This window comes from Exophiala spinifera (assembly GCF_000836115.1).
Source record: "Exophiala spinifera strain CBS 89968 unplaced genomic scaffold supercont1.2, whole genome shotgun sequence".
Lineage (NCBI taxonomy): Eukaryota > Fungi > Ascomycota > Eurotiomycetes > Chaetothyriales > Herpotrichiellaceae > Exophiala > Exophiala spinifera.
Window position 1 is genome coordinate 3,636,886 of NW_015622514.1, and position 18,719 is coordinate 3,655,604.

Sequence of the window (18,719 nt, forward strand, 5' to 3'; positions counted from 1 at the left end):
ACAGTGAGACCATCTCTCCGCACAGACACGTACACACAACCCCCCCCCCCCCCCCCGTTTCTACCAGGGATACTGAAAGTATGTATGCACAATAACCGTGGACTGTGGTTGTGCCACCAAAAACACGGTACTCCGTCTCCACTGATCCGATTCCTGTCTTCCTCCGCTTTCGATACCGGCCGGTCGTTTTCGCTTGATCTGCCTTCCTCCCGAGCCCCACATCCCTTGCATCCTGATTCCGTTCTCTAGCGCGTCTGGAGAGATGCCAAACCAAAAGCGAAGCCCAAAGCTAGATTGCATTTCCGTAGCAGCGCGATTCCCCATTCCCCATTCCCCATTTCCCTTTCCGTTCTCGTTTCCATTCCCCCGAACCCTAATGCTTTTGGTTGGTTGGTTGATTGCTGCTGGCGGTGGTGTATTCGAGACAATAAACACACACAGAAGACGGATTCCGGATGATGTGAAACCGTAGAATAAAAGAGCATAAGGAAACCTGGGCGGTTGCGTGATTGTTTTTACCCCTCCGGCCAGACTAAAGGGGATGATTCTCTCGGCGGTATGATGTTGTCCTTTTTGTGTAGTTGTGGGTGGTCCCAAAATTTGGTTGTTGGTTAACTGCCTCCGATCGGCAGGGGTGTGAAATGGAGATCAAGAAACCAAGAAACTCGAAACTCCGTCGTAGAGGAAGGAAAATTGCTTTGCGCCAGTGCCCGTCAAAACCGTCGTAGTTGTGCACAACATAGCATCGCAGATAAGAAGACATTCACGGTCTGAATCGAAAGAGAAAAACGACAATGGTGGCCCGTCAATACATACATAGGCGGGCCCACGTCCTAATCAAAGAAATTCGTCAAGAGTTGGGGGTGTGGTGGAACAGATACGATATCGTAAACTTTAGTGGCCCAGTTTCAGAAACTCGGTGACCTTGGCATCGTCAACGGGAGAGGCGGCGACCGCAGCCTTGTCGGCAACGGGGACGGTAGGTTCCTCGGCAGCATTCGACTCGGTGCTCGTGGTAGAGCTGGATCGGCGAGCCTTTTGAAGTGCAGGAATGAATGACTCGGACTCGGCGGGAGTCTCGAGAATAGCCACGCGGTGGGCGGCGGGAATGAGTTGGAGGAAGTTGTTGTTGACCGGGCTAGACATCTTGTTTGGATGTAGAGAAAATGTGTTTAGATGGTGATCCGGATGGTGGAAAAGTGCGGGATTGTGGTCGCAACAGCTTGCCAAGTTGGATATATATGTTGGGAGCGAGCTCGGACGTTTCTTTGTATGACACGACACTAACGTTCTTTGTCTCTGAATGACGCAAGGATCAGGCGATTTATTGATCGTTGTTCGGTTGCACGGAGATCACGAGAGCGTCCGGATGTGTATTTCCTAGTTCTGGTTATGTTGATTGAGGGCTGTCCTGTTGGCTCAATGCCGACGAGGGGATTGGGAATGAAAGAGCAAGAGAGGAGATTCAAAAACGTCCGATAGGCAAGAGAAAACAGAAGATGGATTGGATACGAGGACGAGCTGGTGGAAGAGCGGAAGGCTGTGTGCAACATACTTATAGACCTTTGCCTTTGTGTCAGAGACCCCGAGGGACGTGGTGGTTAGGCTCGATCGGGTCCAAGTCAGCACACCTATTGTCTGCCAACGGGGGATGTCGACGGAGGATGGCCAATGGCATCCATGTTGATCCCGGAGCAAACCGGTCATACGAGATATGGCCTTGGATATGGTTCGGGAGGACGGTCCTGGCTGCCCTCAGGATGCTGGAGATATGGTCCGTTCAGTGGCGGAGAGTTGGAATGCCCGTGTCAGGCCGCGGCTAACCTCGGTTAGTGTGGCATGATTATCAACACATCCATGACATTGCTCATGCGATGGCAGTCGACTCTTCCCTGCCAGCATATCAACTGCCTCGTAATCCTGTGCTGAGAATAATATTGCTTCAAGGGTCGAGGCGCTCGAATTGTGCAATTGTGACGTCGTGTAACGTGGGACGTGGGACACACATAGGCCAGTTACGGGATAATGGATGTCCGCAAAGAGGATTACTGACAATAATAATGCTTCGTAATCGCCGGTGACGCCATGGCTGCTGAGGCCTGATGAATCGTACCTGATAAACACGCATGTGCCTTGAGTGCTTGTGGATTAGTGCCCCTACGAGTGTTTCCTGAGGCTTCTGGAGTCTCCGTGATCTCCTCGTATTTCGGAGAGGTCGTCACATCGGAATCCCGGTCTCGGAGTTTGCACTCTCGTTGTGTTGTCGCCGTAGATCTTCGCCGTCATCATGAAAATTGACATGGACACAAATGGAGCCAGTACGATAATCCTCGGGCTTCGAGAGACTTTTGATATCTCGATCAATATCTCGGTTCATAGCATGCTGTCGCGAAGATGGCGATGCTGGTTCCTCTCTGTGCTCAAAACTTACTCGTCTTGACCGGACTGTCAAATTTCCCGAGGTCATTTCTGCCCGAAGAATGCGTGAATAGACTTCTTCCTGCCGCTTTTGGTTCCTGGTGGAAGATTGTGAAGATATCATGATGACTTGGATGAGCCTGCGGGACAATTCTGCACTTGGGGTCGAGAATCTCGACCAACCAAAGTCTTGGCGGCAGCAACTGCCAAATCTCATCTACTGCTAGCAATTCCGTACTTGAGCCTCACTCTTTCAACCTGCCAGCGATTCCATCAACGGACGCACAGCGAGCTCGCGGTATGCGAACTAACGTCCGTCGGCAGATGCCAAAGCAACATCCTGATTCGCCTCTGGTCTTTGCCCGAGTACGCGGAGCTAGTTCGACCTCGCATTCATGACTTCTTGGATGCTTCTCACCGGTTTCAGCCCACGGCCCCATGACATTCAATTCGATGACAAAGATGGCCTCAAGCCACGCATACGAGCAGATATGTTTTTGCCTTAGCCGCTGGAGCTAGCTACAATTATTGTACACTGTCTCCCCCACATGCTTCTTTGCCTGGGTATGCCTCCATTATTGACACTAACGATGACCACGGAGAAGATTGGCTGCAGCCCTCTGCGCCCGATTTCTTGGGTGTGTTCTTCCAGGGACCTAACTCCTCGGTCCTGGCATTTGGTACCACTGATCCCTGCGGGTTACCTTACTATTTGTGTCTACTGAGAACGAGGACTGTCCTGAAGCAGTAAGCTAGTGTGCGCATGTAACGAAGCGCCCCAAGTGTCGCACGGTCTCGATCGAAATTGTTGCTACCTGACATGTGCGACCACCTGACATCCTGCATGATATTAAACCCAGCAGCCGTACGATATGTTGTAACACCGAGGCATGGCGTCGCTTGTTGGGTAGCATTCGCATCCTCCAATGCCGTCCTATCCCTCTCAACTGCGCCAATGGCCATTCTCTGAACTCGGTTTCCTCTGGGCCCGGGAGGTATGCTGAGAGTGGTGAGGCTCCAATTCAAAAACGGTATATATAATAAGCCCCTTGTGAGTCGTCCATCTTCATTGTAGAGATCTTTTGTCGAATCAAGCAGCCGTACCAGCATGGAACCACTCTGGAAGGTCTACGCCAGTCGATTGAGGGGTCCCCTTCCCACCCATGCCTTCTACAGTCCGGAGCCAAGCGATGAAATCAAACCTGGTACAGTTGGCTACATCGATGGTAGTGGCAATTGGCACATGTTGGAGCAGATTCCAGAGGCACATGCTGGGGCGAGGTTTCAAAACGAGGGAGAGGCATGGGGGGAATGCGTGTCTCAAGGAGTCCAGAAAATAAACATACAGGGAGATGCCGGGTATGTTGCATTATTGGCGACGTTCAAGTCTACGCTAACTCGAGGAAAAGGGTACCTCTGCCAACACATGTACCGGGTGTAATCCGGCTGCAGGCGAAATACACAACAAACAGCGAGTCTGGTGCGATGCTTGTGTGTAGGACCGACGTGACCAAAAGAAGTTGTAGAAATGCACATGCCACCTATCGTTGGGCGACAGAGAATCCAAGAGAGCGGCGACGACAGTTCGGAGAGGTTCTTCTGAACGATTTCTACATTGTCACTACCACCTGGAATACTAGGGGTACGTTCACGGTGGCGTGGCAAGATCTGCAAGCGAATGCTGGGGTTTCCTTTGAGGTCGAGATATACAAGGTCCGTGTGGGTGCGGGTGCTGAACGCTGGGTGGATGAGAGCAGCGGAGCATGGAGATCTACCAGAATTAATCAGGTGAGTGAGTTAGGGCTGAAGGTCTTCGGCAAATAGTACCAGAGTTCTGATTGTGGCTCTACAACAGGGTGAGCGTGTTGTTGGTTTCGAGGGTCGCAGATTCAGATACACCATTTTCCTTTTCGGCTTGATCCTAGGCGTAAAGGAGACTAAGCCTACGGGGAAGACGAAATGGCTGAAATGGCAATTGTGGTTCAACCGCGCTATTGGAAACGAGCGCGATACAAGTGCTGCGGCGAGAGCGATCACTCGCCGAGCAAACGAGCTGCGCGAAGAGATGGTCAAACTGGCCAGCCTGCCAACATACACATGCGAAGTACTCAGTGTCTGCCACCCTCTGACTTGGCCCCGCTGACTTGTGACACAGGAGATGACAAAATTGCAGGAGGAAGCCACAAGGGAGTCTGGGACAGATCACTTCTTCTACGTGACCGGGGACGGCAAGATCATCGAATTTAAGCTCCAAGAAGTCCCTGGGTCGGCTCCGATAATGCCTCCGTCCTCCCCATTGGAGGTCGCACGAACAGCTCCATCATCTCTCAGTGATGGAACCATCCTGGGAAACATGAGAGATCTGAGCATTGGCACAGCAGCAAATATCCAGACACAGTCCGCAAGGACGAGCTCGTATCGCCAACCAGCCAGCTACAGCAACCAGCACGGGGCTTATGAGAATCAACCGGCCAGCTACAACACTCAGCCGTCCACTTATAGCGATCAACCGCCCAGGTACACGAGTCGGCCTTCAACTTACGATACCAAGTCCAGCCATGGTAATAGCGAGCCCGCTTCGAGAAATCAAGCCGTCGAGCGGGATAACATGTCGGCTGTTAATCCAACAGTCCGCCGTTCCGTTGAACACACCCAGTATCGCAGCTACAGCGGCAGCAATACACGCGAAAGCGACAAGCGAAACAGCGGCACGAGAACCCACACGCAATCTTACCATCGATCCGCACGTAGTGGCCGTGACGGGCGGGCTCCTTCGTTCGTACCCAGTGACGAAAGCGATGACAGCAGTGAAGAAGAGTACAGTCGGGCAGGTAAGAGAAACGCGCAGCCTCGTCCACAGGGAACCAAGCGGGAAGTGCGATAGCTGGGACGCCCGTCGCCAGGTTGAGTCGTCGTACCAAGAGGACACGACAGGGGAGCTCTAAACCCGTCACTTTTTTGAGATGATGTTCCGAAACTCCTTCTCCTTGCCCAATACCGGTCTCATAGCGATATAAGTTGTAGCCGGCGGTTGAATAGGTGTGTCAGGGTCAATGCTGACCCCCTCATTGAGCTCCCTCTTTCATGCTCTTGGCCCACTGACTGAAAAACGCCATGTCTCTTGAGCCATATTTCGCAGATTGTTTGACGACGCCAAACACTTCATCCACGCGTTTGGCTTCTTCGATCATGTCCCCAAGCCTGACCTTGTCATCAAAGTGGATGTTTTGTTCTGTTACCAACAGACAGAACTCTGGCGTCTTCCCAGGCCAGGTGGTTGGCTTCTTGATCAGGATGCCTGGACTCTTGAACCTAAATATATCGACCTCCTTCTTGGCCAGATTAGTCATCTTGTGAAAGGTAGGGATGATCTGCAACGCCGATTCCGCCTGGATGTAAGGAGTCAAAATTGGGGCCATCACCTCTTGTTTCTTGCTGAAATTTGGAAGGATGCTTCCGAGTTCCCACGTGGTTGGTCCGTTGGTGGGTGGATGGGAAAGATGAACCCACTCGAGCTCCTCGTGGCCGCATGTGTTGACGGTCGCTCGCAAGAACAACTGACGCCGGAATATGGCCAATCCTGCTGACGGTCCTCCGGTACAGAGCTTGAGATTGTCGACAGCCTGCAACACCTGGTGGCAACTGACGTTACTGTCCACACTATCATCAACAACGCGAGCGGGTAAGGCCACGTGCGCAATTGCAGCTAGATGCTGGAGTGCTCTCTCACAGCATAGAATGAGCAATAATCGGCGAGTAACGTGCCAACTCTCCGGGTTCAGTGCGCACTGAGCATAAACAAAAGCTCTAACCGGAATGTCTGGCTCAGTCTCTTCACCCATCCGTCTTGTACCGGAGTTCCAGCAGGTCTTGATCGTCATAGTGTCATCGCACATGGTTCTCAGAAGTCGCCCAGCTGCCTCTTCCGCCCTCATCTCCGGAAAGATAGCATCTAGACACATTTCAAGCTCTTTTTTGCCTGCTGGCAGAGTCAATTGTAAGTTGCTATATTTCACGACATTTGAGTGACGGATTGTGGCCAGGGTCGCCCAAGGATACTGGTGGGGATCTGCCTCTTCCCAGTTTCGCCACTGGTGGGCGTCGACAGTGTTTGTTGTTGACATCAGCGAGACAGCACAGTCGGGAAGTGCGTGTGTTGGAGAATTTCCCACTTCGGCGGCAAAAAGATCCCCAACTGTTGCAGTGGGTCCAAAGTCCGGAGCGGTAGACGATCTCAGGGGAAGGGATATCCCCCGAAGATTGGACATGTCTCTATCCGACCTCTGCGACGAGGAGACTTCCGTGCCGCTTGGCGAGAGACGCATCCCCTTGAGTCTTGCTCGCCCACCCGCAAGGCAAGCAAGGATGTTCTGACGATAGACATCACACGCCCAGTCGCATAGATAGTCAATGATGAGGAGGAGCTGGAACGCGCCGTCCTCGTGGAGCATTGATCCATGCCAAAGATCAAAGAGCCGCTTTGACTTCGTCAGCACACGCACTGGACCAACATGATCGGGGAATGCCTAAACACTCACCACTCCGTCTCCTTCTGGCACAGCTGCGTACAGTCTCCACTCCTCTCCGAGAATGAGGAAATCCCACACTAGACATTGATGCTCTCGGCCGGTCTCAGCCTGCATATTCTGTTGCAGCCGCATACATGTTCGGACCACAAACGCTGTCTGTCGAAGCATGCTCCCGAAACTGGCATTTCCGTTGTTCTCGGCTGCTTTGGCTTCGACGACTATGAATGGATACACCACATCTTTCTTCTTGTAGGGGGAATAGTTCTTCTTGAGTGACGGGAGTAGGCGCTTGAAGGTACGAGTCGGGTAAAGGCCGATTACACGGTCAGGTCTCTGCCTTCCCAGCCGCTTCCTCATCTGTGGTGTGATGTCTTCATGGAAAACGTTCTTGTCAATCTCTCGTGTGAAGATCCGAACATTCTCCTTCCTGTCACTGCTAGCTTGTGATCAGCCATCAGCATACAAGATCTTGATTGTACCTTTTCCACGGGGAAGAGGGGGGAGGAGAAACGAACTTGTCGATACCTGCCCGCTGAAGAGCTGTACAGGTGCACAGTCTCCTCCTCAGTCTTCTGCGTCGAAGTTCCTCCGCTGCGTCGGGGTCTACTGGCCTGGCTTCGAACTTGGCCTTTGACAACCGCTTGAAACAGCGACGACTATGTTAACCTTGGGTCAGCGCCTTCGCTTACAGAACGAGTCTGTTTGTTTACTCACCATACACTTTCCGAGTCGAAGCTTTCGAAGGCTCTATATTCAACCTCTTTTCTCCATCCAGCTTCACTGTCTCGTTTCGTGAAGCAGCTCCATGCTTCCTCAATCAGTCTGTTGGCCTGGATCCTCTTCGCGACGATGTATGGGTCGTCCTGCTCGAACTGTTTAACAAAGTATTCCTGGTTACTTCGACCTATTTGACGAATGTCCTGAAACAATGAGGAATAAGCGCCCCAGAGTCCTGGCTGCGTACGTCCTTCGATGTTGTAACCAACACTGTCCATCAGTTGCAGGTATTCTTCAGGTGTGAGTTTCGTGTCTTCTTCCACATCGCGGTCCTTCATTCTGACGCCGACGCAGCCTCGATAATGAGAGTGTGTGGTGTATTGTACATATGAGAAAGATGGTCACCTATACCAATGTGATTCTTGTTACAATATGTCTACCATGCCAAGGTGCAAGACCAAGCGAGGTAGGCAGTCGTGACCTCTCCGGCTTTAGATTTGAGGCCTGCCCCGGCAACCAGTTCCAACTTCTGGGGCAATGGTCATCCATACTCGACATCCATCCCTCTCCTTTCCTTCCTATCAGTACTTCGAGGGTCTTTTGCTCTTGACGGAACGTCGGGCCGTCGGAAGCAACACTAATAATGCAGCTAACGCAAGGCAACCACTAACTATTGCTGCGGCCGCTTTTGCGGCCAGAGGCGATGTCACTTACCCCTGCACTCAAGGAAATGGGTGTTACGGCACCCTCACAGCTTCTAGTGTACTCGACCCCTGTCGTATCTTGTGGACGCACAATCAAGGGGCGAAAACAGCTGGAGACGTGAGTGTTACAACTTACAGCCTCTTTGATGACCAGACAGGTACTGACCGGACGTAGGTAGGGGATGTCTTAGAAGTATGTCGGCTGAAACACTAGTTTGGCGCGTACTTTGCACACAATGCTACACACAAAGTCCTTCACGAAGACATGATAACTCGCGCCAGCAGGACCTATTAACTATACTTTCCTTCTGTCTCGGATGTCTTTATCAGCGCCCACTGACACCGCCCTGTGGATCCTTGATAATGCCGGCGGCTAGATAGTACTTCGTATCATGGTAGACTCCACCCACAAGTCGAATGCTGTTCGAAATACTGTCGCCAAGGTATCACCGATAGAGACCTTTTTGCATTCCTGGATTTGCTCGTTATGTCGACATCGTGTCAACCTGAGCCACTCTCCAAACCTAGACGAGCACCCGTGCTTGTATCAGAACGTCCGGCTTTATGTTCTTGATCAATTCAGCATTGTACAAGAAGCGGTCATATGTGAAGTCTTCACGTGCTGCAGCATATCTCAACAATGCTGGGATAACCGAGACTCTCGTCACAGCTTTCTGTCCAGGATCGGGATGGCGAGGTACCAGACCAAGACCAATCTTCATCAGTCTGTCCTTTACTTCCTTCCCCGGTAGAGGGAATACGCATCTGTATAGGTCAGGCGTCAGCAAAAGGCGAATTTTGGCATTCAAAGCCAGTTGGAAAATCCTTGTCAAGTCGTCCTCTTTCTCACACCATCCACGACGAATCTGAGCGTACTGCTCTCCGAGACGTTCGTGGTCCTCCACAAGCGGCAGTACGCAGGCGATCAGTTGCCGGGATAACGCACGAGCCCTTCGAGAGACGACCAGATTACACATGGGGCGATCGTCAAAGAATTCCTCGTGCGCAGCAAATTCCAAACTGCTGGCGAGTCTGCTATCTGAGAGAAAAGCGAGTAAGCATGGGAGAACCACACTAGAGGGTAATCAAAAAGTGCAAGTGCCTTACCAAGAGCGGTCAACAGTCCTCGAAGCTTCGGATAGATAAGGTGGTTCTCCTGGAACAGGCCGCCTGCATTGGGCTCAAGAACCCACGAGCAGATGGCCGCTCCGACCAAAGAGAGGAGCACTTCGGTCAATCCCCGTTGACGAAGTAGTTCAGCGACCGAAGAATCAATGACAGATTCGTCGCCAACCCTTCCAAAAGCTCTTTGTAAGAGATTTACAAGTTCCAGCGGGCGGGCCACTTTTGTCACGTCAATACCGAAGGCTGGGTTGTACTGGTGCAACGGCACCCTATTGAGTATCACAATAATCTTGTTGAAATCCTCCGAGATTTTGAGGGCATTTTTTGCCTGAAAGTCCCAAGAGAATGGAGCTTCGAAGCGTCGCACAAGCAACGAGCTATTCAAGGATGCTTGGAGAGATTCGATCTTATCTTGGAGGTTTGCTTCCTTCCGGCTTGCGCCGCTGTCGAGAGCCGCCTGCAGCACTTCTAGGTCTTGGCTAAGCCTCTTCCGACGTCGTTGTTCTTCGAGGTAGAGATCTCTCCAGAGTCGTACTTCATCCGCCTTCTCGATACGTTGTGCCTCCAAGTCAAGTCGCAGCATTGCAATCACGGACTGTTGATCAGGCGAATCCGGGGTTTGGGACTGTGGTTCATGTTGAACGGGCCTCGGTGCCGCCTCAGGGTTGGTGTCGTCCTTTTGATGAGATTGGGAAGATTCTTCTATCTTGTCTCCTAACCGAGGGTGTTTAGCCAGCAGAACGCAGTCGAACGACTCTTTCACAGTCGACAAGGGCTCTTCGCTATCTCGAATCTCCTCGCTTTGGCTTTCATTCGAATCCAAAGATGGAGCAGGCTGCAGGAACGTCATTCATCAGCATCTCGGGGGTTTCTCATTTTACATTCCAAGACACATACTGCGGATACTGCCCTATTCTTCCTCCGTGTCATTGTCCATGGGTCCCGTCTCTTCCTTCGTCTTCGGCTGCGTCGATCTTCGACGCTAGCTAATGAACCCACGTCCTGTCTCTGATTCTTTGCACCAGTGCGAAAAGCGCTAGATGGCCGCGATATGCGTCTTAACCCCCTCGGATTGTGGTCATGAGCAAAGACTGCTTCCAGTTCGCGAGCTCTCTTATGCACACGATCTATTTTCTCCTGCGGAAGACGCCGCAGAGCACTGATACCTCGGGCAATTATCTCGGGCCAACCTGACCTTGCGGAACCTGCTGGAGATCCACGCTCCCAAAAAAGCATGAGCTTGGCTTCAATCTCCTTTTCTGAAAAGGTAAGATGAAGGTGTTTATTGAAATGAGAGATCAGCTTAGGTACCCGGGACTTGATTGGCAGTCTGTGATAAGAAGCATACTCGAAGAAAGCCAGTACCTCAAGGTTGCTGCCAGTATAGAAGTATTCATCCTCGTGATAGGATTCTTTGATGATTCCAGACCCATCGTAACGTGGTTTACGACACCGCATGGGGATGGCCCTCATCGTATACAGGAGCAGAGGGCTGGGACCAGATTTTTTCGTGAAAGAGCAGATAGACTGGTGAAAGAGCAGACAGACTGGTGAAAGAGCAGGATGATAAGCGTAACACGGATTATGTGCCCCTCAGGAATTTGCAGACTAGTGTTTCAGTCGTAGACTAGTTAGGCTACCTCCCTGGTCATGTACTTATCTGTGAGAGTAGGGTTCTGACAATGCATGGTACAAGTACCGTACAGATACGAAGAGAACCATTGTACAAAAGTACTGCCAACAAAACTTCCTTGGTGGATCATAGCCAGAAGGGCGGTTCCGGGAAATGGGGCCGTCTATCAATGTCGAATTCAATGTCGCAATGATGTTTTAGTGCAAGCCGATCCTCGACTAGGGCGTTTTCGACAGGCAGCAAGGCGTATTTGTCGTCTATCCATGGTGGCGAAGGTCTTGGTCGGCGGTCGCTGTGTTGGCCTGTTTGGTAGCTCTCAAAAACGCCTATTTAAAGCGTAGAGTCAGGCTCCATCCAGCCATGACGGCCTCCTGTGGCAGCAGAAGATGCGAAACTTGTATGGCAGCACGCAGTCGCGAATGGCGGAGTATGCAGAGGAGGAGTTCGGCAGGATTGTTCCGTCGGAGTTCGGGGGAGATGCAGACATGCAGGATGATATCGAGACTCCTGAGAATCACTATGTGTCGGCACGTGAGGGAAATAGCACCAACTCATCGCAAGAAGCATACTCGGATGTGACAGGGTATTGCGCAAGCTCCCAACCCATGCCGAGCATTGAGACACCGAACCATAACAATGCATCTCCGAGATACATTATCGCGATCGATTTTGGCACAACCTACTCATCAGTCGCGTTCATTCGCCTTGACCATGACACGCTGCCAGAAAACATTCGAGCTGAGTTCGTTGAGTGTATCGACAGATACCCTAACATGCCCCCTGTCACGGATGCCAATCTTCTGGCCAAGTCAACAACAGTACCCACAGAGCTTCTGTACGATATTCTGGAGAGCAAAACGACTCCTGCAGCCAGATCAAGCACAGATTCATCCGATGTCGAGACCGGATCGACCATCTCTCTAGATGAGTTCTGGGCAACGTCATCCACCGTCAGCTTGGAAGAAGAGATGGATGCGAGTATTGATGTTGCAACCAATTTCGAAGGAGGCCCACGTAGAAAACCTGCTGCGTGGGGATGGGGCGTGTATTCAAAACTGCTCAAGCCCGACAGCACCTCAGAATGGTGCCACCTTACCAACTTCAAACTTCGTCTTGATCCGGATGGTGGCAGATCAGCAGCGCTTCTCAGGGAGAGCGTTGCGGTTACGAAACCATTGAAAGGGTTGGATACAGAGGAAATTATCGCAACTTACCTGGAAAACCTGCTCAGACATACCAAATCCAAACTTGCAAGCGCATACGGGTTCCACGAGCACAGCACTGTCGAGTTCGTCCTCTCCGTACCAGCCGCCTGGGATTGGCGAGCCGGCGAGATCATGCAGAAAGCACTGGCCAGCGCCGTGAGATCCTCGGGCATTATCAAGCTTGAAGATAACCAGAGTCTCGATTTGTTCCTGGTCGCTGAGCCAGAGGCCGCCCTTGCTTACGTCTTGGATAATGACAGGAGGGCGTCTCAAATGGTACGAGATGAGTCTCTGCTTATCATTGACGCCGGTGGAGGGACGGCAGACTTCACAGCTTGTACCCTCACTAGGACAAACCCACCACGTTACAAGGAAGCTGTGAGACCTGACGGCGTCTCGAATGGGTCTTGCTTCTTGAACAGAAGGTTCCGTGACCTCTTGAGCAGCCGATTCGAAAATGCAACGATCGTCGATAATGGGGTACCACTTGAGAGTATCATTGAGGCCAAAGTCATCGAGTTCGAGACGCTGAAGAGGAACATAGACGTACTGGACCAAGGCCTGACATTCGAGGTCTATGTACCTGGACTTCAGAATGACATGGTGGAATCTCGATCTCGTCCCAACTATATGTTCATCAAACGGAGCGACCTGTACCGTTATGTTTTCAGCGACTCCCTTCACGATGTTGCAGGAATGATGAAAGACCAATTGAATGCGGCGCGGGAAAAAGGTGTCAACGTGCAAACAGTGGTCTTGATCGGTGGTTTTGGACAATCGCCGTCCCTGTACAAACATCTTAAGAAAGTTCTCAACAGAGAAAGGAACTTGCTGGGCCGAGAAATCGAGCTTCTTCGGCCGGAACTTGTTGAATCTGCAGTGGCCCGAGGCGCTGTTCTCAGGGCTTTGAGAAAGCAGGATGGACCAGAAAGAATATCTAGATGGAGTTATGGTTTGCTGTTGAATCTCCCCTATGACGAGAACAATGCGTACCATAGGCGATCTCACACCTGGAGAGATCCTGCCGATGGTAGAATATGCATCAAGGACACGATACATTGGGTCGTTGACAGGGTACGAGAATTGTTTCCGGACGCAACCATCTCGTCCAGCTGACTGAGCCGTCTAGGATACGCTTCTGGATGCAAGGCATGAGATCCCAGTGCACGAAGCCACCCATGTATTCAAAGTGGATGAGCCGAGACTGTTGTGCGAAGAGAAATTGTATGTCTCGGGCTTAAAGCACGCGTCAGGCTTCAAGGCCACACATTCAGCGAATCGTGGTAAGATCATTACTCGCGGCTTTTATTGCAAATCACTAAGCAGCTTCTGCAACTAGGCAGCAAGCTCGCTGGCACCATCAGGGCCGATATGACGGAGCTGAGGGATAAGAATATCATCCAACCGAAAAGCACGAAAAATGACCAGGGTAGGGTGTTCACATACTATGAGATTGTCTTCGACCTGTACATCATCATCGAGGGCCGCAAGCTGCGCTTCGAGGCACGTTCAAGGCAGCAACAGAACAGAGTGGCGGCGTCCGGCGAGTTTTGCATCGCTGCAGGGTTCGAGTTTGGAACAGCTTGAGGTATGTTCTGGGTAAGCCAAGGTACATCTAAAGGAGGAGGTACAGTACCTCCAGAAAGATAAGAACTGTTTGAGATAGGGAGTTTTTGCGCGCTAAGGGCGGCAGCAATTTGTTCCCAGTTTGGGATCGCATTCTACAAGCCCAAGCGCAGCTTCAAGGAAGAACAGATATGTACAATACTACCAACTCGAGGAAGATTTTGGTGATTTCCCCTGCTTGCATTTCATCTTGTTGCCTCGGATCGCTTTCTCATGCCGAGCACTCGCTATCTGTGGATAAGGACGCCAGTCAGACACTAAACTCATCCAGGCTTGAGCTGCCTCCTATATTGTCGTCCGAGTCACCTCTTCCAGGACACTCACTTGATTTTTGATGACCTCGGAATATACGCATACCCACAAGCTTTCTTCTGTTAGGCTGGAGTGTGGAACGGTAACAAGTGACGTACCAGCATACGCCCACAACAGCATTATGCTGAATTGGTCAGTTGAGTTACGGTCGGACGATCACTGGAATACATTTTCAAGGCAGGCAAAGTCGAAGAGTCGCTTATAACAGGGAGGTATACTCGTTCGAGAGGCTTCAACGCCCTACCCGGCGACCTATATTGACCTTCACAGATCAGCGGCCGCCCTGCTTGCTCCGAATTCTGCTGCGGCCTACGTTGTTATGGGGGTTCTTCTGAGCTATGTAGAATTGAAGATGTCTTCTTCACTGCATACACATGCTACAGACTATTTTACTCCTTTCCAGTATTTTTGAACCACTTGACGGATTTCCTGGGGCTTTAAAGCATCCCAGAGTGGTAGTTAGACCCTGTGCCGATGGCAGCATACGTGATATATCACACGATCTAACGGTCAATCGTTCGTCCCAGGCACATTCCAGATTCTCTTATCCTGATCTCTGAACTACGTGACAGCTAGTATTGTGGAAGATCCGGCGGTGTCGTCGATGTGTCTCCGAGAGCGATATCTTGTGCCAAGGCTCGAATGGAGAAGCTGTGAACGTGCCACACGCGATTTCCAGAGACCAACAGCAGCGCCTCATCACCTAGAAGTCCGGTATCTACCCAGCTGGTTCGCGGTCGTTATATCCCAGGCCTTTCTCTCCGTATGGCACCCTCTTCGACATGTCTGTAGATATCAAATGGGAGATATTTACTTCCGGCGACGACGGAGCTGCGCTAGCCGAAAAGATTCGAGCTTTCGTTCACGAGAAATTCCAACAAATTGCCTTGCCGCGCTTCATAAATGCCGTTCATGTCCACGCCTTTGAATTCGGCTCGACGTGTCCAGAGATCGAGATCAAGGACATATGCGATCCGCTCCCGGACTTTTACGAGGATGAGGACGAAAGCGATGGAAATGATGCCCACGAACCGAGTGAGAATATACCCTCCGGCGAGGATCTTCATGCAACAGACGATCATCATGGGAGCGCGATTCTTCCACATCAGCCACAGTCAAGACCTCGTTTAGCAGACATAGCTGCTACTACGAATCAGCATGATCTCCACCATCAACTCACGTCCAGAGAACTCCTCACTGCAAACATCGACCACCTTGGTGGCCCTTTTCCAAGAAGCACTACTCCCGGTATACCAGGAGGTACCTCGAATCTCAGCTACTTTCATTTTCCTGGCGCTGCTCTGTCCGGATCCCAGACACCCTTAGCAGCAGTTGCGAGCGGCACTCCGTTTACTCCCGGACCATGGCCTAACGTTTTACCTCCAACGCCTTCAACACACCAAAGCAATGTCCTACCAGTCCTAAGCCATGGCCTGCACGCGCAAAGAGAAACTCAAGTTCATGGCGATCCCTCCACAAGACCCTCCACAGCGAACAGCCTTTCGTCCCCCCGTGAATCCGAATCTGGGCTCTCCTCTCCGCTACAGCAGGCGAACTATCCCGAAAGAGATCATGATGATGAGTCGGCATTAGATGCAGTAGCACCCCTATCTCCCATGCGAATAGAAAGCAGAAACCCGTCTGATCTGCAGGTAGTGGCGAGAGTGAAATACTCTGGAGATGTCCGTATGACTCTGACCGCCGAGATATTACTGGACTATCCCATGCCTAGCTTCGTTGGCATTCCCCTCAAATTGGCTATCACTGGTATGACCTTTGACGGCGTCGCAATAGTCGCGATGATCAAGAGGAAGATGCACTTTTGTTTTCTAGACGCCGACGATGCTTCTGCTCTTGTGGGGGAAACGGTGCCGCCAGACCGGCACAAGACCACCCATGGCAGGGATGAATCGAAGTCACACCTACCAGGACCTTTACGAGAGATCTTCGTGGAGAGCGAAATCGGCCGTCAAGAAGATGGCAAGCAAGTGCTCAAGAATGTGGGCAAGGTGGAAAAGTTTGTTCTTGAGCAGGTCCGAAAGATTTTTGAAGAGGAGTTCGTCTTTCCGAGTTACTGGACATTTCTTGTATGAAGGTCGGGGATAGACTCGTTCGGGTCCGGCTCGAAGGGGTATGCGGCCTGATCACCGGTTGATTTAAGACACTCCAAGAAAACAACTACAAATCCTTCACAAGGGCGCAGTTTCTGATCGACACACACCCTGCACAGAGGCCAGCGCAAACTTGTTAGGAGTTGGGTCTATCTCTACCAGCCTCCAATGTCACCGGATGAACAGGTCACAACTTCCGCGATGTGGCTCCTGCGTCGAACATCTCTCGCATGCACAAGAGATTTCCAACTTCGTCAACAGTTTTGATCAAGAATCAGACGACTCATCTTGGTCAGTTGCCATGGGCCCATTCGTTTGCAGATTCAGGTACGCGCCGAATAGGAAGGTCTCCAACCCTGGTAAGCGGGAGGCGCCAAAATTGGGGTCGGTGCCACGACTCTTGTTCTGTCGTGCGACCGGGATGAAAGGGTCCAGAAGACCTCGTACCGAAACAGGATCAACGACATCAAGCACTCTATTGGTGAGCTAGCATCAGGCGACGCGACAGCATGATGGAATTTTTTGTTGCCAACTCATGAAAGCTGAAACGACGACGAGGCGGATGCGCAGCAACAGATCGAGATGACGTCGACCGGCTTGGTGGGGGATTTTACCTAAAATTCCTGGACGGTCCAATTCCCAGCTGCGACTTAAGTTCTTTGCTTTTGGGACTCAACTTGAGCTGTTGCGCCATAATTTTGGACACTGTGTTTAACATTAAAAAACATGAAGCGTTTTTCGTCGATTCTTCAACGGGCAAGAGGCAGAAAGCCTTCTCCTTCTCCTCCAAACTCACAAGCGCCAGCTCCCACACCGCCACAACAGTCCAATACTCAGGCCTCAGGTGCTACTCTTAACATCGCCTTGCAGAATCAAACTACGTCGTCCACCGTATATGCGTACGTCACTGGAACTGCAATTGACAACAACAATGCTCTTTTTCTGCTATCCTCCGACGGGCACACTCCTTACTATCCTACCTCTCCTGGCGGGACAGGCTCAGCTCTTAGTCAGAATTGTGCCATCGCACTCGGTCCACCAGGAAACACGGTGAATGTGACAATCCCACACATCGCTGGAGGGCGGATCTGGTTCTCTGTTGGGTCACCCCTGACATTTCTTCTTAACCCAGGACCAGCCTTGGTCGAACCATCAGTAACGAACCCCTCAGATCCCAACACGAACATCAATTGGGGCTTCGCCGAGTTCACGTTCAACAGTGATCAGCTCTACGCAAACATCAGCTACGTCGACTTTGTCGGTCTCCCCATCGCTCTGACCTTGACTACGGTCAACAGTGGAACCCAGCACGTCTCAGGCATGCCCGCCAACGGCCTCGACCAGGTCTGCAGTGGTTTGCGTGCACAACACGCTACCGACGGCAAAGGCTGGGATCAGTTGGTCGTAACGCGTAACGGGCAGAACTTGCGTGCGCTCTCTCCCAATCAAGGCATGGTAATGCACCCCGACCTCTTCAGTGGGTACTACGACGACTACGTGAATCGCGCATGGTCCAAGTATGCCAGTCAGCAGATGTCGATTGACACGCAAGCTTCGTATGGGACCGTGTCCGCACAAGTATCCGCGGGCAAGTTGTCGTTTGGCGGTTCTGTATTCTCCAAGCCGTCGACGCGCGATATCTTTACGTGCTCGACGGGGCCTTTTGCCACAGGGGCCAATGCTGAGACCAACGCAATCATCCCTCGGCTTGCTGCGGCGTTCAATCGATCGACTCTACTGGTCAGCAACACCTTCCCCGCGGATCAGAGCTTGTACTATCAGGACCCTGTGACCAATCACTACAGTCGCATCGTGCATGGCGTGAACCTCGACGGCAAGGGCTACGCCTTTCCATATGACGATGTCCAGCCTACCAGTGGGAAAGATCAGAGTGGTGAAGTGCACGCCGGAGATCCAAAACTGTTCACCGTCACCGTTGGTGGTCAGAATGCATCTGTGGGCGTGCCCAAGGACAAAGATGAGCTTTAGCCAGAATAAGCTTCCGAACAGATGAACTTCAGATGCGAGAATACACCCATGAGTATCGAGTGGGTTTGTATAGAATGAACGTCGATATTGGGTCAGGATAGGTCCGGATGATGATGCGATGGGACGGATCGTTTGGTGGAGTCTGGGGTGATTGCCACAGTAGCTGGAAAGGTTGCTGATCTTTTTACGAAGATGACTGATGTGGAGCTTACGATCTATACTTATGACAATGATGACGATGACGATGCATGAATCCTTAGCAAGAAAGTACGGGTGCGTGCATAATCGGACAGATTAGTAACGAACTTGAAACAAAATAAGGTGTTCAAGATCTTCACCTTTGGCATTTT

At 51.4% G+C, this 18,719-nt stretch overlaps 7 protein-coding genes across 7 annotated transcripts; 4 read left to right on the forward strand and 3 right to left on the reverse strand.

Moving 5' to 3' along the window:
- Window positions 1-894: 894 nt before the first annotated feature.
- Window positions 895-1,146, reverse strand: PV08_03618 (uncharacterized protein; the record flags this gene model as incomplete). The annotated part of the gene is made up of 1 exon (XM_016377970.1): window positions 895-1,146. The coding sequence occupies one exon, from the start codon at window positions 1,144-1,146 to the stop codon at window positions 895-897; it is 252 nt and encodes an 83-aa protein (XP_016239540.1).
- Window positions 1,147-3,526: 2,380 nt separating this feature from the next.
- On the forward strand, window positions 3,527-5,302 carry PV08_03619 (uncharacterized protein; the record flags this gene model as incomplete). Its single annotated transcript, XM_016377971.1, has 4 exons — window positions 3,527-3,777; window positions 3,828-4,206; window positions 4,274-4,531; window positions 4,574-5,302. 4 exons carry the CDS (start codon window positions 3,527-3,529, stop codon window positions 5,300-5,302), a joined length of 1,617 nt encoding a protein of 538 aa, XP_016239541.1.
- A 181-nt stretch (window positions 5,303-5,483) lies between these two features.
- PV08_03620 (uncharacterized protein) lies at window positions 5,484-8,002 on the reverse strand (the record flags this gene model as incomplete). Its single annotated transcript, XM_016377972.1, has 4 exons — window positions 5,484-6,896; window positions 6,957-7,383; window positions 7,463-7,603; window positions 7,662-8,002. 4 exons carry the CDS (start codon window positions 8,000-8,002, stop codon window positions 5,484-5,486), a joined length of 2,322 nt encoding a protein of 773 aa, XP_016239542.1.
- Window positions 8,003-8,892: 890 nt separating this feature from the next.
- PV08_03621 (uncharacterized protein) lies at window positions 8,893-10,966 on the reverse strand (the record flags this gene model as incomplete). Its single annotated transcript, XM_016377973.1, has 3 exons — window positions 8,893-9,407; window positions 9,476-10,328; window positions 10,391-10,966. 3 exons carry the CDS (start codon window positions 10,964-10,966, stop codon window positions 8,893-8,895), a joined length of 1,944 nt encoding a protein of 647 aa, XP_016239543.1.
- A 579-nt stretch (window positions 10,967-11,545) lies between these two features.
- On the forward strand, window positions 11,546-13,918 carry PV08_03622 (uncharacterized protein; the record flags this gene model as incomplete). The annotated part of the gene is made up of 3 exons (XM_016377974.1): window positions 11,546-13,405; window positions 13,461-13,614; window positions 13,671-13,918. 3 exons carry the CDS (start codon window positions 11,546-11,548, stop codon window positions 13,916-13,918), a joined length of 2,262 nt encoding a protein of 753 aa, XP_016239544.1.
- A 1,133-nt stretch (window positions 13,919-15,051) lies between these two features.
- On the forward strand, window positions 15,052-16,362 carry PV08_03623 (uncharacterized protein; the record flags this gene model as incomplete). The annotated part of the gene is made up of 1 exon (XM_016377975.1): window positions 15,052-16,362. One exon carries the CDS (start codon window positions 15,052-15,054, stop codon window positions 16,360-16,362), a length of 1,311 nt encoding a protein of 436 aa, XP_016239545.1.
- A 744-nt stretch (window positions 16,363-17,106) lies between these two features.
- PV08_03624 (uncharacterized protein) lies at window positions 17,107-18,369 on the forward strand (the record flags this gene model as incomplete). Its single annotated transcript, XM_016377976.1, has 1 exon — window positions 17,107-18,369. One exon carries the CDS (start codon window positions 17,107-17,109, stop codon window positions 18,367-18,369), a length of 1,263 nt encoding a protein of 420 aa, XP_016239546.1.
- Window positions 18,370-18,719: the final 350 nt, after the last annotated feature.